Below are 19,862 nucleotides of genomic sequence, written 5' to 3'. Positions count from 1 at the left end.
ATAAAATATTAATTTACTTTACGCGACACCTACTCCTTGTGGGGGCCACGTAAAGTTTATTTTTAATTTATTTTTGGGAATACACTACACCTGTTTAAACTGGTGTAGTGTAAAGTGATGCTTATATGATCAATTTTGTAGTAGTGATAATTCACTCACATATCATTTGTTTAATCCACATGGCAATTGTCTAAAAATTTATTAGATAAACCAAATTAAACACGTAAATTTAAATTGATTAACATCTAATAATGGTTGCCAAGGACCTTGTGGTCCATTAACACCACAGACAGATACTTCATTGTAATAGAGTCAGTTATAATAATAAAAAAAAATCTAATAATGGTTCGACAAAAATTATTATACATTTGTTGACTCTGTGATATTAAAGTCAGTCCTAGCTTAGGTCCCTTTAACTATTGTGTTTATGGTCATCGAATTTTAAATCAACTAATTTTGGTTCACTCTATTATTGGAAATAAAAAGTGACATTTTCAATTGTGAAATACACAATTTGGTTGATTTTAAATTTGATAACTAAAAGTAATTAAAAAAAAAAAAAGTAAACTCAAGGAATCGAAATTGGAATTAACCCTTTGATATTAATTAAATGTTAAACACATGCCAACATTTTAACAATTTTATCTTCTGTAATCGTCTAGTGAATATTTAATTACTTTTTAGACTCTTTCCACCTAAAATTTTATCATGTAAATTACAATTTATAGCAAGAATACACATACATGACACACTGTACTGTTCCATATAACATTCCTATTCAATCAAAATCCATTATGTGAACCAAACGTGTTGTATCTTAGANTAATCAAGTACATACCTAACTACTAATTTCACAAAATATATTGTACAATCATATATAAATGTAAAATTTTACATTCAAGTAGTTCTATCTTTCTCAAAATTAATATTATTAATAGTCATTTGGTTAATTAATACTAATTTATGTAATATACTTAGAAATAATATTATTTTAAATTGTTTGACAATAAACAATTTATTTTAACAATTTTTTTTAAAATTCAAAATAAATATAGCACAATAACAACAAATTCAAAATAAATTGATAAATTATTTTTGTCAAGATTATTAACTATTAATTATTTTTGTCAACATAATTAAAGATTATTAACTATTAATTATTTTTGTCATTCACAATAATAATAAAATTCAAAAATTCACCATATATATTCAAATAATAATAAAATTCAAAAAATTCTATAAAAAATCAAACATTAATATTCACAAAGTTCAAATAAATAAATTACAAATAAAAAATCACAAATAAAATAAAATAAATCAAATAAATAAACAAAAATTTGAAATAAATAAATAAATACCAAATAAATGAATTACGAAATAAAAATTAAAATAAAAAATGAAAACTTACCGTAATGGGCGAGGAGAGTGTCGTCGGCGTCTACTTTGCCAGAGTGTCGTCGGCGTCGGACGAGGAGAGTCGGCAATGGACGGCGAGAGGCGGCGGAGGAAGAGCTGCGGCGGCGGCAGCTCTGGGAGTTGACGGCGGCGGCAGCAGCGCTCCTCAAACGCGGCGGAGGCAACAATGTTGTCGGCAGTAGATCTAGAGTCGACGGTTGGTGGCGACTCCGACTCCAAGTGGACGGCGTGGTTGCGTTACGGTGTGGCGAAGGCGGTGGCTGGTGGTGTGAGGCGAAGGCGTTACGCGGAAATGGTCGAAAATGGTTTTGGTGTTGCGCAGATCTGTTTTGCGCAGATCTGCAATTTGGACCGTTTTTTGGTCCGCTTTACGCGGCACCTCTAGGAACGGGTGCCGCGTAAGGTGAATTAATAAAATATTAATTTACTTTACGCGGCACCTACTCCTTGTGGGGGCCACGTAAAGTTTATTTTTAATTTATTTTTGCCTAGGAACGGGTGCCGCGTAAGGTGAATTAATAAAATATTAATTTACTTTACGCGACACCTACTCCTTGTGGGGGCCACGTAAAGTTTATTTTTAATTTATTTTTGGGAATACACTACACCTGTTTAAACTGGTGTAGTGTAAAGTGATGCTTATATGATCAATTTTGTAGTAGTGATAATTCACTCACATATCATTTGTTTAATCCACATGGCAATTGTCTAAAAATTTATTAGATAAACCAAATTAAACACGTAAATTTAAATTGATTAACATCTAATAATGGTTGCCAAGGACCTTGTGGTCCATTAACACCACAGACAGATACTTCATTGTAATAGAGTCAGTTATAATAATAAAAAAAAATCTAATAATGGTTCGACAAAAATTATTATACATTTGTTGACTCTGTGATATTAAAGTCAGTCCTAGCTTAGGTCCCTTTAACTATTGTGTTTATGGTCATCGAATTTTAAATCAACTAATTTTGGTTCACTCTATTATTGGAAATAAAAAGTGACATTTTCAATTGTGAAATACACAATTTGGTTGATTTTAAATTTGATAACTAAAAGTAATTAAAAAAAAAAAAAGTAAACTCAAGGAATCGAAATTGGAATTAACCCTTTGATATTAATTAAATGTTAAACACATGCCAACATTTTAACAATTTTATCTTCTGTAATCGTCTAGTGAATATTTAATTACTTTTTAGACTCTTTCCACCTAAAATTTTATCATGTAAATTACAATTTATAGCAAGAATACACATACATGACACACTGTACTGTTCCATATAACATTCCTATTCAATCAAAATCCATTATGTGAACCAAACGTGTTGTATCTTAGACATCGTTACAAAAATTGCGCCTAGGCGCTAGGCGGTGGCCGACTGCCTAGAATTTCGAAAAAGTCTCCGTTCTAGGCAGTCGGCCGCCTAGGCGCCGACTAGGTCGCGGCGGACAAGGTGGGCGTCTAGGCCATCGGTTAGCTATTTTTTCGTGTTTTATTAAATTGATTATTTTGCTCAAACTAATGTCATTTTTAGTAAAATAACTCTAAATTGTTCAAATCGGTCGCAAATCCAAAAAATTTAATAAAAAATCAAAATTAGGCACTTAATATTAATACTTTGTGAGTTGTGACTTTGTGTTGTGTTTTGATTCTTTAAATCTTTATGTTAGTATTTAATATTTTAGTACTAACTATTAAAGTATTAAATAGTTTATAATTACTAAGTCTTAATTTTTTTAAATAAACAATTCAAAAAAAAAAAAACAGGCGTCTAGGTGCTATATTAATCGGCACCTAGACGTCCTCTGGACGCCCGAAGAGCGCCTAGCGATTTTTGCAACCTTGATCTTAAATACAAAATTTATAATACTATGATATAGACATTGTGATAGGTAGCTAAAACTTAATTGAAGAAGTCATCCACAAAAAAATGTACCGATTAGGTGAGAGAACCTTTTGAATTTAAATACTATCTCACAAGTCACAACTTGTAAAATTAACGTAAGATCAAAACATTGCTCACCCCTAAGAAGACGAACCCTTTGCTATGGTGGCACCGAAGCACCGAATGTTAGTAAATGATTCCAATTTTGAACGCTTTTTGTTTTAGATTCCTTTTTGACACTAAGTAGCTCTTTCATGTTACACCATTTTTTAACTACAATATCAATAATAGGCATTTAAGCTCAATAAAAGTATTCAACTCAATAAAAAATAAATTTATTTGGGGGAAAACCCATTAAATCTAATTGTCATTGTCCATATTTGACATTGTAACATATTGACATAAGACCTAGGATGTTTAAAAATTACGGTGTAAAAGACAAACGGTAATTATATGGATGTCGGTTTGCCTTGGTAAGAAGATGCCTAAAGTGTGTGCCAATATGCTCCATTATATACCTAAACCACGACCAAATTAAATATTGTACCAGGTGGAAATTAATCCTCAAAAAGTGTTGATAATGACTAGAGTGGCAAACCATTTTCAGTGTTAAGTTCAGGCTATTGAGTCAACGTGTTCATGTCCCCCAGATCAGTCCCACGTCATGATTAAAAGATGTGTTCAAAGTCAAAAAATTAATTAAATATATCCCTATTATATTCCATCAACATTTCTTAACGGCAGAACTTAAATCATAGCTTTATTTTTGTTTAATCCTCCATCATTTCATTTTATTTCTCATACCTTATTAAAATCATTTTAAAATAATTAATTTAATAATTTAAACACTAATTTTTTTTACTTTTTCTAATTTACCTTTTATGCTTTTAATTTTTTTTAGAATGATTAGGCGTTGTATTTTTTATTTAAGGGTGTATTTTAAGAGAACAAATAGATTAGAATAATCTAACTATTTTAATCATACTGTTCCCATTGGTCCCTTACCCATACAGTTGCAATTAATCAAACTGACTTTTTTAAAATGTAAATCAATTGATTAATCACTCTTATTGGTTTGACAGTTCTCTCGGTTACATTCTTAAACTTATAAACACAAAATAAATAGAAGATTTTTAAAGTAAATTTTGTTTGTTGGTACAAATTAAAAGTGAAACATTCAAATGTGATCCATAACATATTTATTTAGGATCACTATATAAAACATATAACATAAAATAAACACGGTAAATTATAATAATATAGTATGTGTATGCATACCATTACTATAAATTTAAACGTTAAGATGCCCAAGCCATTTGTTTTATTTATAAATGTAATCTTTTGTTTTATATATTTAGTTACTATACAAGTCTTCATCTTTAGAACTCTTTGATAGGAAAAGGCTTGAATTGTTTTAATTTGTGTCATGGGCCTCCTCATTACTTGCTTCATCAAAAAGTATATACTTTCTTAGTCTATGTCTTACTATTTCGAGTTTAATGCCTTGGTTAGAAGAGTAGCGAGAGTTATACCATGGACCCAGGTCCATCTTTAGCCGTCACAATTTACATACTGAATGTTCATAATTCAAATTATCAAAATTTATTATGTAAAGTGTGAACATTTAGTTGTGAATATTCAGTATATAAATTGTGAACATTCAGTATGTAAATTGTGTATTTTGGAGCAAAGTTTACCTTGCAAAGTGGACACGGGTCCACAGAATAATTAGTGTTATTTGTTATTTTATTTTATTTTTATTTTTTTATATGCTTTATTGAATAGTATTTACCTTGATTGAATGGAAAAGTTAATATGTTGATAGGGTATATGATGGGGATATTGGGATTGGGCTTCGGCCCACTAACGGGTTTTGGGTGACTTGCGGAGGAGGTCTAGAAGGGGGTAATCGCCGGCATCCGTCGGTGAGGGGGCGCCGGGTGGTGCTATGGCTCCCGGCAAGTGAGACTCCCTGGCATGCCATGTTTGCTTGGCGGGGAGCCCGCGTTCATAGCATTGCCCGCCATTGACCTGGTGATAGTGAACGTGGATGCGGCAGCTCACGGCGAGTACTAGCGGCCCGGGCGTGTTCTGGGCGCCGCGGGTGCGCCCTGTCGTGTCCTGGTTGAGTGGCTTGGTGCGCGGGTGGTTGTGGCGTGCAGTTGTGTGTGTGTTAGGCAGTGGGGGTGTTGAGCGTCGTCGGACACATGGTTGGTGAAGACTGACTTGCATGGATGGGGTACACGCAGACAGTACATGTGAAGCGTATGATAGTATAAAAGGAGGGAGCACGGTCTGCAATGGACAAGACAAAAAAACACGAAATCCCTTCTAGTTGGTTGGTCCAAAGCTTTCCTTATAAACCCCTAGGACAGTGTTTGATTCTTAGCGGTGTTAACTCTAGCATACAATAGTGGGTTGTGGGCTTGCATTGTTCATTTGGACAGGCAACTTGTGGCATGTCTACATTTCTCGAGGCCAGTGCCCCAATGAGAATTGTAGCTTTGTATATGTTAGGAATCCTTTGTACTTAGATTTTGATATTACCAAAGCTAGGAGTTTAGACCCCTAATTTCATCTGTCAAGACGAGTCGTCACATAGAACGAATCGATAGACGAATCGTTATTCAGTACAATAGCAAATCATGCATTTGTGGGAATCAACTCGTCATTCTTTAGCTAATAGCTCTCATTGTCTATGAACCAAGGACGAATCGTGAAAACTAAAAACTGAAGACTTGAAGACCATCAGACAAAAACCAAGAGGTTATCAAAGGTTGAATCATGGAAGGATTTGCCTCTTGAAGTTTATCAATGCCGAATGACAAAGAACGATCATTCGAGGTGATAAGCACCAAGAATAGTATAAGTTAAGGGTCAAAAGTAGGATAGAATAGGAAGTTTGCCACCCATTTATAACAATTTCGTGCATTTTTAACTCAGATGTGATCAAAAACATCTAACATAACTTTAGAAGAAGTTTTGAAGTTATATCCACAGATCGAAAAGGGATTCAAGGCCAAAACAGAGCAAAAAGCAAGGAATCCATCAAGCAGGAACCATCCACGCAGCCAACACACGTGTGGGTGGCGTGGATCAATTCCAGTAGCTGTCCACACCCCCAACCATGCATGGTGCTGGCGTGGTCTGGCCACAAGGGCCATTTCGGGATTTTTGGCTTCGTGTTGCCTATTTAAACCCCTTTTTCAGAAAGTTGAGGAGACCTAGCAGCTAGAAAATAGATTTAGATCTGAAGTTCCTTTAGGTTTTCTCCCCTCTTGGGGGAAAACTCCATTTTTCTTTAGATAGATGACAGGATTGTTTGTCTAGGGTGAGGTGGATGTAGGTGGTATGGAATGTGGTAAAACGAAGAGTCAAGACTCCCCGAGTGTCGTCTCTCCAGGATGACAAATTGGAACGAATATATGTTGGCATTTAGGAAGTTGAATAGGAAGAGTTACGGGAATGGCTAAGGGTAGGATTCATTTTGTAAGGAAGTTGGAAGGTTGAAAATGGTTTTGTAAAAGAAAAGGAAAGGCGGGGATTGAGGCTCGTGGCTACCCTATGTGGTCTACCGTCTCATGGTTTCGTAAGCAAGTGACGTGGATTTGACTAGGGAGTTTATGGCACTTTACCAAGTGGCGTCACACTTTGGACTCCCACATCCTCATTCGGTTGGGGCATTTCATCGAACACCTTGTCTACCACTCCTCTCAGACCTCATCCTTTCGGACTAAGGGCGGAGATGTGGGTGAGTTGGACTCGTGAGTGGCCGCTATCGCGCACACACTCACTTTCTCTGGGTTTGCTACCTAATGTGGTCACACTTAGGCACAAAGCTTAAAGAACATCAACCACACAAGTTTATCATCCAACATTCAAAGAGCTCACATTTCTACAAACAATTTCATATCAAATCAACCACATAGTTTAGCTTCGGGGCCACCAATCCCCTTTCTAATCTACTCTAACATAATAAAGAAACAAGAAGAAGAAATGAAAATCTCAAAGAAAACAAGCATTAAATTAAGACTTTGAAGAGAAGAGTTACCACCCATAAGAATGGATCCTTTACATCTTGTTCTTGAAAATTTCAATCCTCTATCTTGCTCTTGAATCTAATCTAAAAGGGAAGGAATTTTCCCCCAAGAGGGGAGAAAACCCTAAGAAATTTCAGATCTAATCTATTCTATGGCTGCCTCCCTTAGGTTTTGGGAAAAAGGGGTTTATATAGGTGACAAAAAGACAAAACTCCCGAAGTGGCCCTTTGTGGCCCGACCACGCATGCCACCACACGTGGTGGAGGGCGTGGAAGGCTACTGGAAATGTTCCACGCCCCTCCACACGCGTGTTGGGCTACGTGGGAAGATTCTGCTTTGCGGCTTCGTTTGCCTTTTGCTTTGTTTTGCTTCAAATGCCTTTCCGAACTGTAAAATACTTCAAAACTTTTCCTAAAATCAATGTTAGAAGATTTTGATCACATCCGAGCTTAAAATGCATGAAATTGTTATAATCGGGTGGTAGAACTTTATATCTTATCCAATTTTAGACCCTTTTTATGTACTATTCTTGGTGCTTATCAAAGTTTCCACACTTAAACATACTTTTCTAAACTCTAATCATATAAGCACCAAGAATAGTATGCACTCTCATCGGTTGATCAATCAAGTGGTGTGCGGGCATTTAGAATGAAGTGAGTGAAATCCCCTACACTATCTACCAAGACTACTAAACTCATGCCGACCAAATGTAAGAAATATGCTAAGGAAGTGAAGGTCTCAAGAGATGGATATAACATAAAAAGTTTTATTCACACCTTTCAAGCATGCAAATAACAAAAGGGTTTCACCTTGCATTTTCTAGGGGCCTCCAGCCGATCCGACTAGTGGGAACGATGTGCACCCCCTAGCCAATTTCCAACCAAAACGCCAAAGCCCCTTTTCGTAAAAATAAGTGAGGGCAGGGACATGGACCGCTCATCGCCATGGCTTGGGCGATCACTCTATTTTCTCACATCCTAGGATAACGTCATCGGGCGACCCGATTTCACATGGAGCCCCATGCTTTTTCGAAGACAGTGCAATGGGTGCCTGAATCCTAGCGAGGCGGCTCTCCTCCTCTCAATTCTTCTCATCTTCCAGGATCTCTTTGGGATAACCGACTTCACATGGAGCCCCATGCTTTTTCGAAGATGGTGCAATGGTTACCCCGTATCCTGGCAAGATGGCTCACCTCTGGTTTTATCTCTAAGAGTGGCCTTTGCCTTTTTACTCTTCACCATATCAACCCCTCATGCCTTTTTCTAGGGAGTAGGGATTTTTTTTCACTCAAAGCTCACTCTAAGGCTCTCCTTTTGCCCCATGTCCTGCTAAGATTAGTTCAATTTCCGGGCTTCACAATTTTTATCTTTCTAAAACTCAGGGGGTACACACTCCCACTTCGAGAGATCCTTGACTAAGGTCCGAACAAAATACAAGGTGAAGAACATGCAAGCACACAAAAAAATTTCAATTTTGGGTCAAGTTTTGCAAATTGGTGTAAAGTGTAACTTCCAAAGCATATTTAAAACATTCGTATTTGGCACAAGGTTAGGAGCCCTCCTATAGATAGTATTGGTAATAACACGCCCTCTAGTTCCTATACCTTATCACTCAGTCAATCAACTATTTCAAGAAACATATATCCTTTCCACACTTAAAAGTGAACATCGTCCTCGATGTTGCCATGAGGATCGGTGGAAAAAGGAATAGGGTTTAAAGGGTATCTACAAAAGCTCCTTTTCCACACTTAAAAGTGTTTCGGGCTAGAACAATTCAAATTTTAATGAAATCACATCCGACATAACAATGTCATGCAGCTCATCATACGTGAATCAAAACAATGTATAGCTATCATAAGTCAAACAGGGCATCTATTTTGCAAAGTGGATAAAAGAAATACTCACAAAGCGCATCCCCATTAAAAGCATGTACAATCCTTTCTTGCCCTTCAAAATTGGGTTAGAATAAAGATAAAGAAATGAATGAAGAATTTAGATTCTACCTTTCAAAAATTGGTTCTCTGGATGAAGGTGGAGTGGTCTCTTCTTCTTCTTATGCGTGGGTTGCCTCCCACGAGCTCCACGTTTAACGTCTTTGGCTAGACGAAACGTGCAAAACAAAATATAAATAGGAATATGATCAAAAACAAAAACAAAAACAAAAATAAAAGGATTGTCCACAATCATAGTTTTGAAACATCAAGCACAAATTCATCATCATTTTTCTTTCTTGTGCGCCCCACTCTCTTCACATCTTCTTGTTGGTCTTGATTTCTCTTGCAATTTCCTCCAGCTTCTGCATTTGTTCTAAGTGCAACTGATATTGGAAGTTCTGGAGAGATCTCCAATCTGTGACTGGGATGAACCAGCTTGGAATGTTAAAGCTTGCAGACTGGGAAGTTTGTTCATCAACTTGTGGTGGAGGTACGGGCGGTGCAGTCTCGCGAGGTGGTGGAGAATACATCGATGAGTCCAGAGGTGAATACATCTCAGGGGGAGGACAAATTATTGTGTGGACCATGGTCCACACAGCTGTGTGGACCATAATAAAATGTACATTTTTAATGTACTAAATGTACATTATTTTTGTACTGAATGTACATTATATTTATACTACAAAAATAATGTACATTCAGTACACAAATAATGTACATCCCCTAAATATAGTGTACATTATTTTTATACTGAATGTACATTATTTTTATATTGAATGTGCATTATTTGATAGTATGGTCCACACAGCTATGTGGACCATGGTCCACACAATAATGATTGTAGGGGGAGATGGGGAAAGAAATCACATCGGTGAAGGTGAGAATCCTGGAGATGTCATTGGCGTGTCGGAATGATCACTCGCCATCTTGTCATCCTCCCTAGTTCACGCTAGATGTCTTAGATTTAGCCTTGCGACGTCCTAATAAGGGAACGATGTGTGCCCCCTGCAATCTATGCTCAAACCAATGCATCTTCATTTGGTGACCCAAAGCAACGCACAGTCGGGTTACCAAAGGGCCTATAAAGATTGCCCTTGTTGACTCCTGCTGCTGGGCAATGAGCCAATTCTTGCATATCAAGCTCATATTTACGGAGCTACCCGTATCCATACTCCACAACATAAACAACTCTGTCTTGGAGACTCGATCATAAGCCTCCGGTCTTCCTTCCCAAGAATGCGCGATTACCTTCCATAAAACTCTCAAGTCTTCCCTCACGATGTGAAAGACTCTCACTCTGGACCCAACCCAATCAATGCCCGGCTTTGCAATCATCGCCCAATATTTCCTTGGGGTGTCTCTATCTCCGAAATCATGTTTTAGCCTCCTATACCAGTGCTTCGACTGGTCGCCTTCTTCATAGAATCCCAAGAGAACTCCCAAGTTATTAGCCGAAATGTGGTGATCTTGGTTAAAGAGCCGGAACTTGATTGTCGGGCTATAGAGGTCTCCGGTCACTCCTTCGACATGTAAACTTGCAATAAACTCGTGGACCAGAGGAATGAAGGTATCTTGTCTCAAACTCAACAAATGATTCCAATAGGGCTCTTGGATCAATCTTTCAAGCCCGTACTTGCATTCAAATTCTTCTAGAACAGTCAAGTCAACGTACTTCCATTGCACTATTGGGAAGTTCAGCAATTGCTTATACCGACTCAGCATAGCCGGCGTCATTAACAGAATTTGATTCCCAGTTGGCACCTCAATGTATTCAGTTCTCGTGTTCTTCCTGCTGCTTTCATCCTCAGGTGCTTTTCCTTTATGGATTCTTTGAGCCACTTGTTGCGCAAATGAAGTTGGGGAAGACATTTTCCTATAGCATAGTCAAGCGAAACACCATACAAGGAAAATATTCTCCACTTTTAATATAAGCTCGAACAATATTGCACATAAAGAAAAGACCAAATAATCTCATTGCATGTAACATCTTCTTAGCATTTTATCAACAATTTTATCATACTCATACAATGATCAGCTCATTACACTCTATAATCAATCCATACTCAAAAAGTCAACAAAATGGTCAACTTCATCTTCTTCCTCAAGACTAGCATGAGGTTGAAAAATGGAGAAAATATAAAAGTTCAAATTGGACCAAATAACATGTTGGATATAACAATGTGGTACCTAATGAGTAGGAAAGTTGCAAACTTTACCAACCATGCCACTATATCATCATGGATCTCATCATGACAAGAAAATGCCCAAATCATAGAATTTTAAGATCTAGTCACAAAGATATGGTAAAACATGGAATTTCTACTAAATAAAAGCAATGTAGGCCTATTACAAGTCTAATAAGTCATTTCCTAGCAATATATCTCAAGAAAAATTTAAACAAGAAAAACCCATGGATATATGCTTCAAGGAGAATAAGCTCTTTATACAAGCAAGTAATAGCAAAAGAAGATATGTTCTTACCTTAGAAATGACTTAGGAAGATCAAGAGAAGTTGAAAAAACTTGGAAGGAAATGCTTTGGAGTTGTGTGTTTTCAGCTTGAGAGTGATATTAGCTCGTGGTGGTGAAGAAATGGGGTGGGGAAGGGTTTTAAACTACTTCGCGCGAAATTTCCACGAAAAATCTGGTGCCCGTCCACGCACGTCACCACGCGTGGTGGTGGGCGTGGCAGCTCACTGGTTTGTTCCCACGCCTGCTCACACGCGTGGTGGCAGGCATGGCAGCTTACTGGATTTGTTCCACGCCTGCTCACACGCGTGGTGGCAGGCGTGGAAGACGTGATGTGCAAAATTTTTACCTTGATCTTTCTCCCTTCTTTTGTGAAATGACGGTGTTTGTTGATCGATTGTGGGCAATTAATGACTCTCGGATGGATGATCTGTACTTGTTAGCTCAACCGAGATTATAGAAACATTATTGAAACAACGAAAAAAGAAGAGTATACTATCAATAATAAGAAAAAACTTAATGAAATATAAGATAACATTGGGACTGCCTCCCAAATGCGCCATGGTTTAATGTCTCCGGCCAGACGTGGTATGTCCTATCCTTCGAGGCACACCGATTTAGGGACCCGACCAAGCGTCCCATGAACCTTGGCTTCAAGGTATGCCCGGAGGTGGGGAATATCCTTGAATTCAAAAGCAAGGAAGGGGAAAACATAGTTTATTAATAAATAAGCACAGGGCACTATCCTAAGATGTTTAAGGGTAGTGTGCCCTTCTTCTCCCTTCTCATCACATGTTCCATCCCCTAAAAATTTGTCCTTAAAGGTCTCCCAATGAACACTTTCTCCACCGTCTATCGCATCTAAAGCGTTCTCTTTCCACTCTTGTTCTTTTGGATTGTCAATGGTGACAATCCTTTCCCCTTGTTCCCTTTTTACTTCTATGATCCCTAATAATTCTCTATCCTCCCCAGTAGGGTCATCATAATCATAGAACTCGCTTTCACAAGAATAAAAAGATTTTTCATCATCCTCACTCCCCTAATTATCATCACATAATTGCAAGGAATCATACTCCCATGAGCAAAAAGGAACTTTATAACATTTATCAAAATTATCATGAAGTATAAAGGAATCATCCTCACAACCGTTATAAGAACTTTCGATAAGAGTTGGAGTGAGAGTCTTACCTTGTGTGGGTTTTTCATCTTCCCACACTATTTCAATGTGATCCTCGTCCTCACTCTCTGTAACACCCCCAAATTTCTAATACAGGATTAAACATAAATAATCAATCCTCCTTACTAACCATATTGAAAATAAATGCGGAAGCGAATTCAAACTCTAAACAAATGGGATGTTATGCCACGCTTGGGCAACCAACTAAACCCAAACGCACATGCTACAAAGCTTTCTAACCACAATCCATATTACAACAATTTTCTATCTAGATTAAAATCAACTATGATACAACAATTTGGATTCTAAACTAATCCGTTTAAACCAAGAGACAACTCCAATGGCACCTAGCTCTACATCGCGCTCTCAAAACGAGTCACTTTTATCAAATCCTGAAAACATTAAGGTTTGGAAAACACAAACAAACAAAATTAGCATAAAATGCTAAGTAAGGTTCATTTTGCCCCGTAAAATATTTACATTTAGTCTGGAAATAATATACTTTTAAAAGATAGTTTTAAAACGAATACTATGAGACTTGGAATATAAATATAGGAAAGGAGTAAATCGTTTGTAGAGAGTAGAACACTTGTGAAGTGTCAAATCAAAGTGCAATATACATAAGCCAACATTAAACTAATGCAAGAACTTCATTTAAGAGCAAACTTCTCCTCATACAATCATTTATTTCGTATGGTAAACAAATTCGACTCTAGTAAAAGGCATAACTCCACAAGAACAATTCTCAAGCATATGATAACTTCAATAACTCAATATATACATAAGTATAGACACAAGAAGAAAACAAAGCATAACAAAAGTCTCATCAACAAGCTTATATAACAATAGTAACTCATTTAAAGTTTATATGATAATAGTAGCTCATCTCAAGCTTAGTAATAATACAATCATTATTGTGTGGACCATGGTCCACACAGCTGTGTGGACCATACTATTAAATAATGCACATTCAATATAAAAATAATGTACATTCAGTATAAAAATAATGTACATTATATTCAGAGGATGTACATTATTTGTGTACTGAATGTACATTATATTTATAGCATAAAAATAATGTACATTCAGTACAAAAATAATGTACATTTGGTACATTAAAAATGTACATTTGATTATGGTCCACATAGCTGTGTGGACCATGGTCCACACAATAATTTGCCGTAATAATAATAGTCCATCTCAGGCTTAATGATAGTAATGGCCCATCTCAGGCTTAATAATAATAATAGCCCATCTCAGGCATATATAATAATAATAATGGCCCATCTCAGGCATATATATTAATAATAATGGCCCATCTCAGGCTTAATATTAGTAATGGCCCATCTCAGGCATATATAATAATAATGGCCCATCTCAGGCTTAATAATAGTAATGGCCCATCTCAGGCTTAATAATAGTAATGGCCCATCTCAGGCTTAATAATAATAATGGCTCATCTCAGGCATATATAATAATAATAATGGCCTATCTCAGGCTTAATAATAATAATGGCCCATCTCAGGCATATATAATAATAATAATAATGTATATACACACATGTATCCAAGGTTTGAGGCATTAATAACACCAAACACAAACAACATTTAGATACACATATACATAAACTTCATAGATTAGAACAAACAAGATAAGGCAAAGTAGTTTTGACGGACATAGAAACTTACCTCAAGCTCAAGCTCTAACAACCGATCTTAGGCTCAACTCTCAAGCTAACCACTTCAATAGGAAACCTGCGAACCAACCAATCTTTATTCATTAACTATTACTACTAATATTAATAGCCAGGCGAACCCATTCCATCATAGTAGTCTCATAACAATTATCTTAACCCATCAATACTCCATTAGTCCAATCTTCTTCATCTTTTATTAACAAGAATTCCAACACCTTTCTCCACCGTCAATAATAATCCTCGTACCTCCAATAATAACCCATAACTATCCAAAAATCATTACTAACTTTAATAAATTTTATTTAAGTCATTAATTCTATCCATAGTCCATAACCTTCATCATTAATAATAAATCCATAAATGACCTTTAATCACTATTAAGCTTTATCATTAGTCCATAACTATTATCAAGTAACCATTATTTAACTAATCACCCTCATTAGCTAGTAATCATCTTTTAATATTTTTCAATTCATAATCAAGTTCCATTAAATCATAATCCATTCCTCATTAGTTCATGACCCATGTATAATATTCAAGCATCATCAACAACCACCTCATAATAATCCGTCACAATCCGAAATCAATATTTAGTCACCCATAATCCAACAATTAACCTTAATCACTCTTAAACATTAACTATACTCATTAGTAACTACTAATCTTGTAATCCATCATTAACTAATAATAGATAGTTATTCTTTAGTCATGATATTCTTCAACAACTTCCACCATCATCAACACCATTAAATCATCATATTCGCATCACTAATCTTCATTATTAAATCATAATCCCCCTTTAATCTATTAAACCAACCATTAAACCTTAATAACTATCATTAGCACTTAATCACTATAACTAGAGCTTGATTACTTCCTTAACTCCACTGTTAATCCATCATTAATTATTAAATCATAATCCATAATTACTAATACTCACAAATCCTAATCATCATTAACACTAATTCACAATAATTAAACCATAAGCAAGGTCATTACCTCTTAATCCATTATTAGTTCATCCTTAATATGCTACTTGCCACTGTAATCCATCTTCTTCATAATCATCAATAGTTGTTCAAACTAGCATACATATATTTGACACCATTGTCTCAAAGCCATTAAGAATTTAAAGAATAAATAAATAAATTTTAATCACAAAATACTTAGAAAGATAATCCAAGAATTAAAGCTTAATAACTAAAACAGCGAAGCTCTAAACAATTACCTAATTTTCAAAATTCAATCTTTTCTACAGAATTGCTTCTTCCCTTTAATGGTAACCACTCACGCAATTCCTTGACTCTGCTCTCGCCGGAAAGACAGGAGCCACGGTCTCCGGTCTGCCGCTCCGTCCCTCTGTTCGCCGCCGGAGTTCATGGTGGTTCGCCGGCCAATAAAACGCAAAGGGAGAGAGAGACGCGATAGGGAGAAGCGAGAAGGGAGACTAGGGCTGCTAGTTTAGGCTTTGGTAATGAACATTCAAGAAGGAAACAATGTACAAATTCATATATATATACCTAGGTTAAATTTTGTCTTGGGCTTGAGTAAATTGGGCTAAAAAAACTAATTAGGCTTAGGAGATTAAATAATTTGGGCTAGTAGATTGGGTCATGAATAGTTTTGAGTTCAAACTTAGGCTCACAACAATAATATAAGGATCACAGGTTCGTCTCAGATAGACTTTTAAGACAAAATTTTGATAAATAAATTTATCCTTTGAATAGAACTTTTAAAACCATAAATAAATATATAAATATTTCTTACCAAATCATTTATAATAAAGAGTTTAAAATATTTAATTATCCTCGACAAAAATTTAATGTAGGAAGTTAAATTACATATATAATTTCATTGTAAAAGCTTAATAAAATAGGAGTTTAGAATAATGATTTTGGGTAATAATATTATGAGGTATAAAATAATTTATTTGAACTTTGAAGCAAGAATAATTTGTTTTTGAAAGTATTCGAGTTAAAATATTTAGGATTGAAAGAAAATAAATAATTAATTAAATAGATAAAGTTTATTCTCAAGAATATTTTATTGAAATAAGAATTATTTAAAATATCGAGGTGTTACAATCCACCCACCTTGAAAGAAGCTTCGTCCTCGAAGCTAAAACCATTTGAGAATAGGAAGTCAAACCGAAATGGGAATAAGTAGAGAAAAACATTTAAGTAAAACATTTTTGATTTAAAGGGGCATGATCTCACAATGGAAAATAATGAAAGATTTACATTTTAAACTCAAGGACAACACTGGTTAAGAATAACGTCGATATTTCCACCGACAAGGAAAAAAGCCGCAAATTCCGGACGGAAGCAGAAGGGAATCACGAGGGCAAGAATTCATGCGCCTGGGTTCCTTGGCAAATTTTCCTTAGGCTCGTTGAGCAAGGATTTATGCGCTTAGGTCCCGTGCAAATTTTCGTTTGCCCTATCATCTCTGCCGGCGAGCCGTGCAAAGCAAGAAGCGAGCCTCCGGTAGTGCAGAGACGGTTCACAGCATCGTATGAGGAGCAGTCTAGAGTAGAGGCAAAAGGGAAAATTTAAAGGAAAAAATAAGTAAATTACCTTATACCAAAGCCAATCTTGGAGGTGGTTCTTGGTTTCTTTTGTGCTCAATCCTTCTTTGATCCACCGCTGATAATTTGTGATAATCGGATGCCTTATTTATAGGTGTTTCTTGACAGCATAACATGAGTTGAATTAGGATTCAAATTTTGATTTGGATTTGAATTCAAGGTTTGATTGGAATTCAGAGTTATTTGATATTTAGAGTTTGTTTGGGAATCAAGTTTTGATGGGATTCGGACGTTCAGGATTCACAGTTCAAATGGAATTCTTGTTCGATTAATCTTAAATTGCCATAAAGAGTTATGGTAGGATTAATCATATTCAAAATTGGTTATTTGAAGCCTAAATGATGTTGGTAATCAAAACTTGAAATTCTTTGTTCGTGGATAGATAAAGTGAAATTTTAGATAAAGGTTAATCCAAGCAAGTGACAAATTTACAAGTTAATTTCGAGACTTACTCGCTCCAAGCACATCAAGCAGCATGTCCCGGCAAGTCTCGAGGGGGCAATTTGTAGACACGGAAAATTTGAAGCCAACAAATGGGCTTATTCATATGTTTTGGGTTTCATTCTGATATAATTGGGTTGATTATTGATTTATTTGGACTAATTAAATTGGCTCAATTGCCCAAATTGAATATAATTAATGGCCGATGGACTCAAATTATAAAGATGGACTGATCCATAATTGGCCCGTCAGAAAATATTTATATATTTAAATTAATTATTTAATTTAAGTATGTGATAAGATATTTATATATTTAAATTAATTATTTAATTTGAATATGTGATAAGATTATGAATTTGGAAGCAATGGTGGCTAGATACATTCTAGATAAATACTTATATTATCCTAAATATTAATTGATAATATAAGGATAATATTGAAGAGTTTGAAGCCCATCGAAAGAGTCACATTCTCACCCCTATAAATAGAGCCCTTCATTCATTCCAAAGATCACACACTTGAGGAATTGAAGAACCTGGAGAAACTCTGGATTGGAGAAATCAAGCCAAGCTAAGCGGGATTGAAGAAATCAAATCAAGCTACGTGGATTGACGATCAAGCAAGCTAAAGAAGATTAAAGATCAAATATCCAAGAAATCAAGCTAAGTGAATTGAAGAAATCAAGCAAGCGAAAGAAGATTGAAGATCAAATATCCAAGAAATCAAGCTAAGTAGATTGACAATCAAGCAATCTAAAGTTGATTGAAGATCAAATATTCAAGTGTTCAAGCAAGCTAAATCAAGTGGACTGAAGATCAAGCCAATTTGAGTCCGGACGCCCTTCAACGAAGATCAAGCAACAAAGCCCTTCATTGAAGCACAAAGCCGCGTTCCGGAGGCCCTTCAGTCAAAGTTTCAAGTCAAGTCAACCAAGTGAAGAATCAGAGGATTTCCTTAATAGAGATTTTGTACCCGCGCACCTTTTGAAATTCAAATATATATACTTTTCATATTTTCTTGTTCACAGAAGGTACTCATAAGATGGTATAGGTTGGGTAAAATTTTGAGCAAAAGGTGGTGTTTCATAGAAATATCTATCGTTTTGTTGTGGTGGGGGTGAATAGCTAGGATTAGTGTAAGAATGAGAATACCAATTTCTCTCAGGATTATAATTTGATGGAAGGTTATAATGAAATGGAGGTTTAACAATTGAAGAAATTGTGGCCTTTAATGCCGGTTCACAACTAGGATTAATCTCCTTCATGACTTGAATAAGTCGGTTGTTAATACTCTTAGCTATAAAACTAAGGGATTCCTCTCCATTTTGGTATGTAGGTTTCTCAATTCTTTCATAGGTAAGCATAGAGGGGGTATCATAAGGGTATTGTATGTAGTTCGGATAAGGGAAAGTATTCGGGTAAGGAGAGTAGATATATTGTGGTGGTGGGTATAAGGACTTGGATAATAATATGGGTAAGGTTCATAGGTTTGGGGTGGAATATTTGTTGTATATGGTCTTCCATGGTATGGGTAACCATGGGGATAGGTGTAAGCACTCATTTGTAAGCTTCAATTGATTTGATAAAGAAAATTTCATGTGCAAAAGCTTAACAAACAACAAATAATTTGCAACTAGAAGTAGTTGCAAGTGAGTAGCAAGATATTCAAAGATAGTATGCTCACTTTCTCAATCAAATAAACAAAATTAAGAAAATAAAACAAACAAAAAAAAAAGAAAGAAAGCAATTCAAGAACTCTTTCAAATCTACTTCAAAAATGTCAACACAATTCAAGAACCGTTTGCCATCCCCGGCAACGGCGCCATTTTGACAGGATTGTTTGTCTAGGGTGAGGTGGATGTAGGTGGTATGGAATGTGGTAAAACGAAGAGTCAAGACTCCCCGAGTGTCGTGTCTCTCTAGGATGACAAATTGGAACGAATATGTGTTGGCATTTAGGAAGTTGAATAGGAAGAGTTACGGGAATGGCTAAGGGTAGGATTCATTTTGTAAGGAAGTTGGAAGGTTGAAAATGGTTTTGTAAAAGAAAAGGAAAGGCGGGGATTGAGGCTCGTGGCTACCCTATGTGGTCTACCGTTAGTTCCACAGAGACAAATGATGCCCACAGTTAGTTCACCCTCAACAACCCAAAAGATACTCAAAGATCCACCACTCCCTATCTAATCTTAGACTCAACCCAAGAACAAACCACTCAC

The 19,862-nt window shown here is 36.0% G+C and overlaps 1 protein-coding gene across 4 annotated transcripts; it reads right to left on the bottom strand.

Annotated features, from left to right (window-relative positions):
- Window positions 1–10,063: 10,063 nt before the first annotated feature.
- Window positions 10,064–16,069, bottom strand: LOC116015386. 4 transcript variants are annotated; one of them, XM_031255433.1, is made up of 4 exons: window positions 15,848–16,069; window positions 15,619–15,702; window positions 14,612–14,677; window positions 10,064–13,315 (listed from the first exon to the last, which is right to left on the bottom strand). In XM_031255433.1, exon 4 carries the CDS (start codon window positions 11,145–11,147, stop codon window positions 10,218–10,220), a length of 930 nt encoding a protein of 309 aa, XP_031111293.1. In that variant the 5' UTR covers window positions 11,148–13,315; window positions 14,612–14,677; window positions 15,619–15,702; window positions 15,848–16,069; the 3' UTR covers window positions 10,064–10,217. The 4 variants fall into 4 exon arrangements, with proteins under 4 accessions (XP_031111293.1, XP_031111294.1, XP_031111290.1 ...); XM_031255434.1 differs by having other exon boundaries at window positions 10,064–13,010; XM_031255430.1 differs by lacking the exon at window positions 15,619–15,702.
- Between the last annotated feature and the right edge of the window lie 3,793 nt (window positions 16,070–19,862).

This window comes from Ipomoea triloba, chromosome 4, assembly GCF_003576645.1.
Source record: "Ipomoea triloba cultivar NCNSP0323 chromosome 4, ASM357664v1".
In the NCBI taxonomy this organism is placed as follows: Eukaryota; Viridiplantae; Streptophyta; class Magnoliopsida; order Solanales; family Convolvulaceae; genus Ipomoea; species Ipomoea triloba.
This window is presented reverse-complemented; position numbering and strand designations above follow the sequence as displayed.